General features: G+C 40.6%; 2 protein-coding genes across 7 annotated transcripts in view; both read left to right on the top strand.

Annotated features, from left to right (window-relative positions):
* The window catches only part of tbc1d14 (TBC1 domain family, member 14), a 54,750-nt gene extending 44,160 nt beyond the window's left edge, over positions 1–10,590 (top strand). For all 6 annotated transcript variants that reach the window (XM_061913744.1, XM_061913745.1, XM_061913749.1 and 3 more), the window contains 4 exons: positions 4,438–4,566; positions 7,636–7,745; positions 9,321–9,579; positions 9,650–10,590. In XM_061913744.1, the coding sequence (XP_061769728.1) occupies positions 4,438–4,566; positions 7,636–7,745; positions 9,321–9,579; positions 9,650–9,706 (555 nt within the window). In that variant the 3' untranslated portion in view covers positions 9,707–10,590. The remainder of the gene's footprint in view (positions 1–4,437; positions 4,567–7,635; positions 7,746–9,320; positions 9,580–9,649) is intronic.
* Positions 10,591–10,621: 31 nt separating this feature from the next.
* LOC133560818 (C-C motif chemokine 4 homolog) lies at positions 10,622–11,369 on the top strand. Its single transcript, XM_061913775.1, has 3 exons — positions 10,622–10,842; positions 10,919–11,030; positions 11,104–11,369. Exons 1-3 carry the CDS (start codon positions 10,773–10,775, stop codon positions 11,195–11,197), a joined length of 276 nt encoding a protein of 91 aa, XP_061769759.1. The 5' UTR covers positions 10,622–10,772; the 3' UTR covers positions 11,198–11,369.
* Positions 11,370–13,007: the final 1,638 nt, after the last annotated feature.

The following is a 13,007-nucleotide window of genomic DNA, read 5'->3' on the forward strand; positions in this document are numbered from 1 at the left end:
CAAATCCTTTTCAACTCATATTCAATTGAATGCACTACAAAGACAAGATATTTGATGTTCAAACTCACAAACTTTTTGGTTTTTTGCAAATAATAATTAACTTAGAATTTCATGGATGCAACACATGCCAAATAAGTTGGGAAAGGGCATGTTCACTACTGTGTTACATCACCTTTTCTTTTAACAATACTCAATAAACGTTTGGAAAACTGAGGAAACTAATTGTTGAAGCGTTGGAAATTGAATTGTTTTCCATTCTTCTTTCATGTAGAGTTTCAGTTGTTCAACAGTCCGGGATCTCTGCGGTCTTATTTTACGCTTCCTAATGCGCCACATTTTCGATGGGAGACAGGTCTGGACTGCAGGTGGGCCAGGAAAGTACCCGCACTCCTTTTTTTTTTTTTTTTTACAAAGCCACGCTGTTGTAACACGTGCTGAATGTGGCTTTACATTGTCTTGCTGAAATAAGCAGGGGCGTCCATGCAAAAGACGGCGCTTAGATGGCAGCATATGTTGTTCCAAAACCTGTATGTACCTTTCAGCATTAATGGTGCCTTCACAGATGTGTAAGTTACCCGTGCCTTGGCACTAATACACCCCCATACCATCGCAGATGCTGGCTTTGGAACTTTGCGTCAATAACAGTCTGGATGGTTCGCTTCCCCTTTGGTCCAGATGACACGATGTCGAATATGTCCAAAATAAATTAGAAATGTGGACTCGTCAGACCACAGAACACTTTTCCACTTTGCATCAGTCCCTCCTAGATGATCTCGGGCCAGGCATGTCTGGATGTTGTTGATAAATGGCTTTGGCTTTGCATAGTAGAGCTTTAACTTGTACTTACAGATGTAGCGATAAATTGTGTTTAGTGAAAGTGGTTTTCTGAAGTGTTCCTGAGCCCATGTGGTGATATCCTTTAGAGATTGATGTCGGTTTTTGATACAGTGCCGTATGAGGGATCGAAGGTCACGGTCATTCAATGTTGGTTTCCGGCCATGCTGCTTACGTGGAGTGATTTCTCCAGATTCTCTGAACCTTTTGATGATATTATGGACCGTAGATGTTGAAATCCCTAAATTTCTTTCAATTGCACTTTGAGAAACGTTCTTAAACTGTTTGACTATTGCTCACGCAGTTGTGGACAAAGCGGTATACTTCGTCCCATCCTTTCTAGTGAAAGAGTGAGCATTTTTTGGGAAGCTGTTTTTATACCCAATCATGGCACCCACCTATTCCCAATTAGCCTGCACACCTGTGGGATGTTCCAAATAAGTGTTTGACGGCCAATCCTCAACTTTATCAGAATTTATTGCCACCTTTCCCAACTTCTTTGTTACGTGTTGCTGGAATCATTCTAAAGTTAATGATTATTTGCAACAACAAAAAAATGTTTATCAGTTTGAACATCAAATATGTTGTCTTTGTAGCATATTCAACTGAATATGGGGTCAAAATTATTTGAAAATCATTGTATTCAGTTTATATTCACGGGATGGCGTGGCGCAGTGGAAGAGTGGCCATGCGCAACCCGAGGGTCCCTAGTTCAATCCCCACCTAGTACCAACTTCGTCACGTCCATTGTGTCCTATTCCTGAGCAAGACACTTCACCCTTGCTCCTGATGGGTGCTGGTTAGCGCCTTGCATGGCAGCGCCCTTCATCAGTGTGTGAATGTGTGTGTGTGAATGGTTAAATGTGGAAGTAGTGTCAAAGCGCTTTGAGTACCTTGAAGGTAGAAAAGCGCTATACAAGTACAACCCATTTATCTAACACAATTTCCCAACTCATATGGAAACAGGGTTTGTATATATATATATATATATATATATATATATATATATATATATAATATTTCCCAACTCAAATGGAAACAGGGTTTGTATATAATATAATATATATATATATATATGTGTGTGTGTATATATATATATGTATATATATACATATATGTATATATATATATGTGTATATATATATATACATATATATATATACACACACATATATATATATGTGTGTGCGTGTGTATATATATATATATATATATATATATATATAATAAAAATATGCATATACCTACCGTATTTTCGGAGTATAAGCCGCACCTGCTGAAAATGCATAATAAAGAAGGAAAAAAACACAAGTCGCACTCGAGTATAAGTTGCATTTTTTGGGGAAATTTATTTGATAAAACCCAACACCAAGAATAGACATTTGAAAGGCAATTTAAAATAAAGAATAGTGAACAACAGGCTGAATAAGTGTCCGTTATATGACACATAAATAACCAACTGAGAAGGTGCCTGGTATGTTAACGTAACATATTATGGTAAGAGTCATTAAAATAACTATAACATATAGATCATGCTGTACGTTTACCAAACAATCTGTCACTCCTAATTGCTAAATTTGATGAAATCTTATACGTCTAGTCTCTTACGTGAATATAATAATAATATTCAATATTTTACGGTAATGAGTAATAATTTCACACATAAGTCGCTCCCAAGTATAAGTCGACTATGAAAAAAACTGCGACTTAATAGTCCGAAAAATACAATATATACATATGTATATAGATTTATATATATTTTTTCAACTTATATTCACTTGAATAAACTGCAAAAATATTTATGTTCGAACTGAAAAGCTTTTTTTTTTTTGCAAATAATCATTAACTTTGAATTAAATGGCAGCACCACATTGCAAAATAATTGGCACAGTGGCATTTTTACCACTGTGTTACATGGCCTTTCCTTTTAACAACACTCAGTAAACGTTTGGGAACTGAGGAGACCAATTTTTGAAGCTTTTCAGGTGGAATTATTTTCAATTTTTGCTTGATGTACAGCTTAAGTGGCGTGGCGTGGCGCAGTGGAAGAGTGGCCGTGCGCAACCCGAGGGTCCCTGGTTCAAATCCCACCTAGTACCAACCTCGTCACGTCCGTTGTGTCCTGAGCAAGACACTTCACCCTTGCTCCTGATGGGTGCTGGTTGGCGCCTTGCATGGCAGCTCCCTCCATCAGTGTGTGTGAATGTGTGTGTGAATGGATAAATGTGGAAGTAATGTCAAAGCGCTTTGAGTACCTTGAAGGTAGAAAAGCGCTCTACAAGTACAACCCATTTATCATTTAAGTTGTTCAACAGTCAGGGGTCTCCGTTGTGGTATTTTAGGCTTCATAATGCGCCACACATTTTCAATGCAAAACGGGTCTGTACTATAGGTAGGTCGGTCTAGTACCCGCACTCTTTTACTATGAAACCAAGCTGTTGTAACACGTGGCTTGGCACTGTCTTGCTGAAATAAGCAGGGGCATCCATGATAATTTTGCTGTTGGATGGCAACATATGTTGCTCCAAAACCTGTATGTACCTTTCGGCATTAATGGTGCCTTCACAGATGTGTAAATTACCCATTCATTGGGCACTAATACACCCCCATACATCACAGATGCTGGCTTTGCAACTTTGCGCCTATAACAATCCGGATGGTTCTTTTTGTCTTTGGTCCGGAGGACACGATGTTCACAGTTTCCAAAAAAATTTGAAATGTTGACTCGCTGGACCACTGAACATTTTTCCACTTTCAGTCCATCTTAGATGAGCTTGAGCCCAGCAAAGCCGGCGGCGTTTGTGGGTGTTGTTGATAAATGGCTTCTCCTTTGCATAAAATTTACTTGCACTCACAGGTGCAGCGACAAACTGTAGTTACTGACAGTGGTTTTCTGAAGTTTTCCTGAGCCCATGTGGTGATATCTTTTACACACTGATGTTGGTTTTTGATGCAGTACCGCCTGAGGAATCCAACGTTACGGGCATTCAATCTTATGTGCAGTGATTTCTCCAGATTGATTCAGATTTTCTGAACCTTTTGATGATAATACAGACCTTAAATGGTGAAATCCCTAAATTCCTTACAATAGCTCGTTGAGAAATGTTGTTCACCTATTCGACAATTTGTTAACACATTCGTACAAAAAGTGGTGACCCTCGCGCCATCCTTGTTTGTTAATGCCTGAGCATTTCATGGAAGCTGCTTTTATGCCCAATCATGGCACCCACCTGTTCCCAATTAGCCTGTTCACCTGTGGAATGTTCCAAATAAGTGTTTGATGAGCATTCCTCAACTTTCTCAGTCTTTTTTCTGCCACCTATGCTAGCTTTTTCGAAACATGTTGTAAGCATAAAATTCCAAATGAGCTAGTATTTGCAAAATATAACGTTTTCCAGGTTTAACATGAAATATCTTGTATTTGCAGTGTATTCATAGGTTGAAAAGGCTTTGCAAATCATTTGTATTCTGTTTTTGTTTACGATTTACACTACGTGCCAACTTCACTGGTTTTGTGGTTTGTAAATATATTACATGTTCTTCTTTTTGATACCTTCAAGTGCCGTTTTTGTAAGTGACATATTTTGCTGACCCTTGCTGCAGGTGCAGGGAATGTCGTTCATTGCAGCAGTGCTCATCCTGAACTTGGACACAGCAGAGGCCTTCATAGCGTTTTCCAACCTGCTCAATAAGCCGTGTCAGATGGCCTTCTTCAGAGTGGACCACAGCCTTGTGAGTCAATAATCTCACCAGATCATAACAACTGTTGTTATTATATTGTTTGTGGATGTGATGCAATTGTTTATTGGACGTTGTCATAAGTCGAGCCTTGATGCTGGAATTTTGTATTAGGGGTCTGTAGCCTTGTGTCATGTCTTTAGCCACACACTATAAGAAGCATTATTGTGCCCCACATTTTATTTATATGCCTATTCCACAAAAAGGAAACTTTTAATAAGACTATTTTTAGTGCCCAATAACAATGTGACACTAGATTAGAGACACGTCAAGCACTAGGACCAAGCGGAAAAAGGATGCTGCATCCTGTTTTTTCTTGTTCACATGTAATTGGTGATACCTGCGAGCACTCTCGCCAGTGCCTGGACTTGCACACCTGGTGTTTGCCCGTCCCACCACTGTAAATAGTGGGCATCTTGCCCGTTTGTAATGCCTGGCTCGAGTCAGCGAGGCTATTTATAAAATTTGATTTAATCTACTTTCACATTTGAATCGGTGTCTGTGTCTTAATTGTGTGGTCATTGCTAATTAGCTATCTTATTGTGAGGTGAGGAAAATAATGGAGATTTTGTGTATTAGCAATTTGTTTTCAAAGAGTCACAAACGGGTAACAATGTATCCATACTGAATGCTGAATCCATGCTGAATTTCCCCCAGGGATCAATAAAGTACCTTCTATTCTATTCTATTCTATACACAGCGGATACAAAATGAGCTGAGCACATTTGAATGTTATCCACATTATTCACATCCAAATTCTGTTTGAGGCTTGCAATCTATAATCGCCTTCCTTCTTTTTAGACAATCACTCTGTTTTTCACTAGTTTGTGCACTTTGCTCAATTCTGACAGCCCAAAAAAACGGTACCAAAGTTAACCATTTAGCTTTAGCAGAGATGCTAACTGTCCCTTTCGCAGACAATATATTGTTGTGCTTTCCTCTACCATTGCTGATGTTGATGTTGCATTAAAACACTTGATTTGAAGCACACTGCACCTTTTGCAAGAAAACACTTCTATGGCAAATCTGAAAATTGGCTCTTGTAACATTTGCTAATATTTTTTCCAATGAGTTTACACTAGATAAGCTACTAGTGTCTTTAGTTAGTTTAACCATTATGTTTTCAAATGTGAAAGAGCAGTGAATGAATTATTTTGCGTCTGACCAGTCTTCCTCTTAGAAAATAAAAGTCCCTGGTCAATCCCAAATTCTTTCAGATGACATATATGTTGAGTAAGAAGGTTCATCGAGACAGGATAGAAATATGATCAAGTTTTACTAAACCTTTAGGAGACCACCCTTACAATGCGGTAATAGCAGCACCTAGAAGCGGTCTAAAAATCAAACGGGAAGAGACAACTTACTGAATAGAAAAACAGCCCTCACTCTGCCCAGAAAGAAATACATCATTGTTCTAATACTGTAAAGGTAAAAAAGGAGTACACCATACTCCCAACATTCCAACGACTTCAAGGTAAGGCACAGAGTTTACTTGCAGACATAAGATACAAGCATAAAGAGTACACATGGGAAAATATTTGCTGCTTTAAACATGACTATGAATAAGGAAAGAACTCTTAAAAACATATGTATTCTCTACAATTCATATACTTAAAATTCATTCTCGACCTCTGATTTTACTTTGTCCTCGTATTTTTTGTCCGTATGGATGTGAAATGGTCTTAAATTATTTTCAAGATTATCTTAAAAAAGTCATATTTGACGTGGAAACTAGGGCTGGGCGATGTATCGATATACTCGATATGGAAAATGACTATATCGTGATGTTCGAGTATACGTTCTCACACAGTTGTTTTTAGCTGCTGGCATTACACTACAGGCTCTTCCCACTCTTTGTTGTCTGTCCTTCTCACAGACAGCAAGCGCACTTTCTTACATACGTCACATACGTATACGCCCTCGCGGAGCAGAGAGGTAGCAGTGTAACGTTAGCTGTGGTGCGAGTAGTAACACGAGAGAAAAGGTGCGAATCTGGTAACAAATGAAGGAAGAATTAATTACTAAGAAAAACAGCAGGGGGTCCATCGTCTGGCGGTGGTTTGGCTTCAAGTGGGAATATGTCGAACAGACAACCGTAATTTATCAAGTGTGGGCCAAAAGTGTTGCTACAAAAAGTAGCGTTACTGCTAATATGTAGCATCATTTGAAAAGTGTTCTGCTACAGAATGAAGAGTACTTACTCCGCAGGTCAACATCTCCATTTGGTGCCACACCAACAAAATGCAGAGGCAACCATTTCCATATCAACACCGTGTGAAAAAAATAGTACACAACATAAGGAGATAACGTCCGCAGTAACCTACCACATAGCGATTTGATTTCCTATTATGCAGCACATTTTTATTTGACAGTTATTGAAATATCTTGTGTGACATCATGCACAAAAGTGGACTTTGTTTTAAACTATTGTAGTGGCGTTCTGTACAAAAAGTGCACTCTAATTTAGTGTTGTTTTGATATGTCATCTTAGTGACGTCATGCACTCAGCTTGTTTTAAAATGTCCCTGACAATCTTGCACTTTTTGTTTTGAAATGACATGAATGTTTGTGCCACTGCTTAATAACTGTTTAATAAATTCAGTTTTGGTCAATTGACTTAGTTGTGATATCCCTCTCTGCATGAAAGTTTAAAATGAGCATATATTAATGCAGTATGAAGAAGAATGTTTGAATGTAGACACATAGAATCATCATACTGCTGTGATTATATGCATCAAATATTATTTCAAGGCTAAGGCAAAATATGGAGATATATATCGTGTATCGTGACATGGCCTAAAAATATAGAGATATTCAAAAAAGACCATATCGCCCAGCCCTAGTTGACACCTGTGTAGAGCCTGTAGTAGATGAACTGTTTCCATGTTTTGTGCCACATGTGACTGTCAGAAGGTCATTACAAAGTCAGTTAGTGTTAATCAGTGCCAATTAACTGTGGCAAGTGATATCACTAAAGGGAAGCCAGACCACAACCGCAGTTAAACATCAAGCGGACGTAATTGTACACACAAGTCATCCCCTTGACACTGTCTAATGTTGCAGATGTTGACCTACTTTGCTGCCTTCGAAGTCTTCTTTGAAGAAAACCTACCAAAGCTCTTTGCACATTTCAAGAAGAACAGCCTGACCCCCGATATTTATTTGATCGACTGGTGAGTCGTCTTTTCCTCCTCTCTTGCCTTGAGTGTGTTAGCTCTGCTCTCACGTCAGCAGCCATGTTTTGTTTGTGTGCGCCACACTTGGCTTCTGAGCTGCTGACAACACAGGAAACGGGTGTTTTGGTGGTGGTGGTGGTGGTGGGGGGGGGGGGGGGGGTGACGTCGGTGGTGGGTTCTCACTTTGGAAATTCCTGGATTTCCGTTTCCAGTTGCGCCGGCAAAGCTTGCGGTGTGTCTTTCCTTTTGTTTCTTCTGTCTGTCTTTTCAAAATAAAAGCTGGGAAAGAGATACACTATATTGCCAAAAGTATTTGACCACCCATCCAAACGATGAGAATTCAGGTGTACTAATCACTCGGTCCGGCCACAGGTGTATACAATGAAGCACTTAGGCATGGAGACTCTCTACAAACATTTCTGAAATAATGGGTTGCTCTCAGTGATTTCCAGTGTGGAACTGTCACAGGATGCCACCTGTGCAACAAATCCAGTCGTAGAAATGTCCTCGCTCCTAAATATTCCAAAAGTAAATTCTTGGCTTTGTTATAAGAAAATGGAAGAGTTTTAGAACAACAGCAACTCAGCCACGCAGTGGTAGGTCACATAAACTGACAGAGAGGGGTCAGTGGATGCTGAAGCACATAGTGCAAATACTTTCTGCACAGTCAGTTGCTACATAGCTCCAAACTTCATGTGACCTTCCAATTAGCCCACATACAGTACGCAGAGAGCTTCATGGAATGGGTTTCCATGGGCGTGCAGCTGCATCTAAGTCATAAATCACCAAGTCCAATTCAAAGACGTGGTGTAAAGCACGTCGCCACTGGACTCTAGAGCAATTGAGACGCATTCTCTGGAGTGATGAATCATGCTTTTTCATCTGTCAATCTGATGGACTAGTCTGGCTTTGGAGGTTGCCAGAAAAACGGTTCATTTCGGACTGCATTGTGCTGAGTGTGGAATTTAGTGGAGGAGGAATTATGGTGTGGGGTTGTTTTTCAGGAGTTGGGCTTGGCCCCTTAGTTCCAGTGAAATTAACTTTGAATGCTCCAGGACACCAAAACATTTTGGACAATTCCATGCTCCCAACTTTGTGGCAACAGTTTGGAGCGGGGCCCCTTCCTCTTCCAACATGACTGCACCAGTGCACAAAGCAAGGTCCATAAAGACATGGATGACAAGAGTCTGGTGTGGATGAACTTGACTGGCCTGCACAGATTCCTGACCTGGACCCAATAGAACACCTTTGGGATGTATAAGGCCTTCTTGACCAAAATCCGTGTGAGACCTCACCTATGCGCTTTTGGAAGAATGGTCGAAAATTCCTACAAACACACTCTGCAACCTTGTGGACAGCCTTCTCAGAAGAGTTGAAGCTGCAAAAGGTGGAGCGACATCATATTGAACGCTATGGGTTAGGAATGGGATGGCACTTCATGTTCATATGTGCGTCAAGGCAGGTGGCCAAATACCTTTGGCAATATAGTGTAACTGTGGTTTAGTCAACAGCATGCATCTAGTTCCCTCTATTTGATGTGGCGTGACATGTCCTACCTGCCCTGCGTCCCAGGATCTTCACCCTGTACAGCAAGTCTCTCCCGCTGGACCTGGCGTGCCGCGTGTGGGACGTCTTCTGCAGAGACGGCGAGGAGTTCCTGTTCCGCACGGCGCTGGGCCTCCTGCGCCTCTTCCACGACGTACTCACGGGTATGGACTTCATCCACATGGCCCAGTTCCTCACCCGCTTGCCCGACCTTATCCCCGCCGAGCAGCTCTTCCAGCACATCGCCGCCGTCCACATGAGCAGCCACAACAGGAAGTGGGCGCTGGTAGGTGCACGGCCGAGCTTTCATCACGCCGCTTAACGGTTCCAGCTCAACTCTGTTCTGTTTGCTGCAGGTTCTACAGATGCTGCAGAAGGATGTGGAGCGGGGAAGTCCGATGTTGAAACGCTGACTTTGGCTTTGGGAACCGAGCGCTGCTATGCGGGACCTCTCTGAATGGGATCAGGACCAAGGAGGAGGACCTGGTGCCTTATTGAACACACTCCCCCACCCAGGAGGGGATCAGAGAGACCAGAACCTCACGTTCTCTCTTTTAATTGTACTTCCTGACTTTCGTCTTTCGTTTGTTTTTACCGCGGACTCCCTGAACGCACTTTGAGCGAGTGAAGGCCTTGTTGATGTTACACATTTCCAGAAAGAAAAAGGTCATCGGCTGCCTTTTAAGCTATATTTCAACGTCTTTTTATTTGTGTATTTATTCAAAGGGGAAGCAAATTGTGTTGCTGCAGAGGCTTTTATTTTGTCGTGTTCTTTTACAAGTAGAGTTTGGGCTTTTGTGTCACGTTGCACTATTCCTGGCAGACCACTTTGCTCTTTTTGCCGTCCATTTTGCACACAGGAAGCCCCGATCAGGCGTCCTTGTTGTCACTTACTTGTTGTTTCGTAGGTTGCAAACAGGAAACAAAGTTTTTTTTTTTTAACATCCCGAGTTATTGCAAAGCAATGCAATGCGCTTTCACCGCGACCTAAGCGCAGTAACACACCGCAGGACTGCGACGACCCATTTAGCACACACTTGTCCTCTTGATGTTTGTTTTTAAAATGAAGTGTGCTCTCCGGTTCCGTTTCCACTTTTGTTACCTTAACACTGGATCCTAAATATTAATCATGTAAAGTCTGATTGCGCTGTTGTTACAGAGTGCATACATTAATTCTCCTTTTAGGGTGTTTGGATTGCTTTGGACTTGCTGCTAGTGGGGGCGGGGCTTCTCACCGCGTCACCTTGTCTCATTCAAAATGAAAATGTCCGTGTGACGAAATAAAAAATGAACTTTGTACGCATGATTACATGCACACACACGGGAAGGTGGTATAACCACACTGCATTTCCTCTTCAGCTTTTTCAAAGCAGAGTGGAAAGTTTGTTGTTCAAACCGCAGCGTCCTTCCTACCCCTGAGTGCACACGCTATATAAGTGTGGCTGTCACGCGCCTCCGTCCATCTGCATCTGGACCGCCATGAGGGGCATGACCGTCTTTGCGCTGTGCGTGCTGGCCTCCGCCGTCATTTTGTCCGCCCGCTGCAACAGTGAGACTTCCGCCGTCCGGACACCTGGCCCACGGTGATGTTTGGAATGTTCATATTGTCTCTCTCTGTCGATCAGATTCCAGCGGTCCTGACCACTGCTGCTTCAAACATTACCCCGTCAAAGTCCCCCAAAGATTCATAAAGTCGTACGCCTTGACTGACAGCAGATGCCCCGTCATTGGAGTCATGTGAGTTGGTTATTTATCATCATTGATTATTTATCATTTATGGGACTTTGTATCAATATGTGTTTCTTTTCAGTCTGGTGACTAAAAAAAATCTTCACATCTGTGCCAACCCCAAAGACTTCTGGGTGGAGAGAATCATGAAACATTTGGATGAATCCACCATGTGATGTGTTTACTTTCTCTTTCATTATTTTTATTATTATTATGCACTTATAGTCCAGTCTATCCATGTTACTTTAGAATAAGGTCATGTAGTTTGAACTTCTGCTTTTGTCTGGTTTTGTGGGCTTTTGCCCAGAAATGCATTTATTACTCTGAATAAACAGTCATTCACAGAAAGTATATATTCCTTTCTTCAATTCAGCTGCGAGGAGCATTTTAGTGAGGTTACATTTACTGCTCGGCGTTTAATTGATTAACAAAAACCAAGCTTGAGAGCCAACAGCTACTTTGGGGAAAAATTATGATACAGAACATTACATTTTTGAACCTGAATATACAGAGGATGAGCTACAAATAAGTGCTAAAAAAGAAATACAAACTACGAATATAAAACAATCACTGTACAATGTCTGCTCTCACCGGGGTTCAGACTGAGAATGTTCGATGAGGAACTAATCAATCCTCATGCAGGTGAAAAATGACGGGGGCAATTATTTTCCTGTCTTTCTAATCATCCTCGGGTTTAAGTAAACGTCAAAGTTAACCAATTTCTTGGTTTATGGCCAAAACCTACTACAAGTGAAATGCATGATTTATAACCCAGAATTAACTTCTACCAACGGGTTGTCCGGATACCAATATTTTCATGCCGGTGCCGGTACCAAAATGTATTTTGATACTTTTCTAAATGAAGGGGGACCACAAATAATGTAAGTATTGTCTTTATTTGAACAAAAAATCTTATGGTACATTAAACATGTTTCTTATTGCAACTTTGTCCTTAAATAAAATAGAGAACATACAAGACAACTTGTCTTTTAGTAGTAAGTAAAGGTTTGAAATATGCAGTAAAATATTGTCATTTATCATTGTTATTTTGTTTAAATTATAAAGGACAAGCTGTAAAAAAAATATTATTAATCTATTTGTTCATTTTCTGTTAATATCTGCTTACTTTCTCTTTTAACATGTTCTATCTCCACTTCTGTTAAAATGTAATAATCACTCTTCTGTCTGGATATTTTACATTAGTTTTGGATGATACCACAAATTTGGGTATCAATCCAATACCAAGTCGTTACTGGATCATACATTGGACATATTCAAAGTCCTCATGTGTCCAGGGACATATTTCCTCAGTTTATGAACATAATATACATTTTTAAAAAAGGAAAAAATATTTTTACCCATAAAAATAATCATAGTAGTATCGACTGGATACGCTTTTGTACTTGGTATCATTACAGTGGATGTTAGGTGTAGATCCACCCATGGTATTTGTTTACATTAAAGCGCACCATATTTTGTTAGTGCTGAGCTATTGTTTCCTCGAAAGGTGTGTAGTGAAGCATTCCTCGTCCTGCAGGGATGATACTTTTTGAGAAACTTCCTTTTTTTGTCGCCATGGAGGCGACAAATAATGGGGGCGTTCCAGTGTTTTAACTTCACCTTTATCTTTGGTTTGTAAGCCAAAATGCATCCATTCTCCCTTTTCTGTCTTCATACTGTTGTCTGCTTGTAAGTACTCAGTGTGTGTGCGTTGCTCAGTCTGCTTGTAAGTACTCAGTGTGTGCGTGCTGCCGAACATGCTCCTCTGCTTGTAAAACCAGCAATGTCACGGCGTGAAGACAGCGCTCCATCATGCTTTTTAAACTGAGTATAGTACAATTATTGATTCATCAGTACCACAATACTGTAGTAGTGAAGTGAAGTGAATTATATTTATATAGCGCTTTTCTCTAGTGACGCTTTACATAGTCAAACCCAATATCCAAGTTACATTTAAACCAGTGTGGGTGGCACTGGGAGCAGGTG

This window comes from Nerophis ophidion, linkage group LG10 (genome assembly GCF_033978795.1).
Source record: "Nerophis ophidion isolate RoL-2023_Sa linkage group LG10, RoL_Noph_v1.0, whole genome shotgun sequence".
NCBI classification, from domain to species: Eukaryota; Metazoa; Chordata; class Actinopteri; order Syngnathiformes; family Syngnathidae; genus Nerophis; species Nerophis ophidion.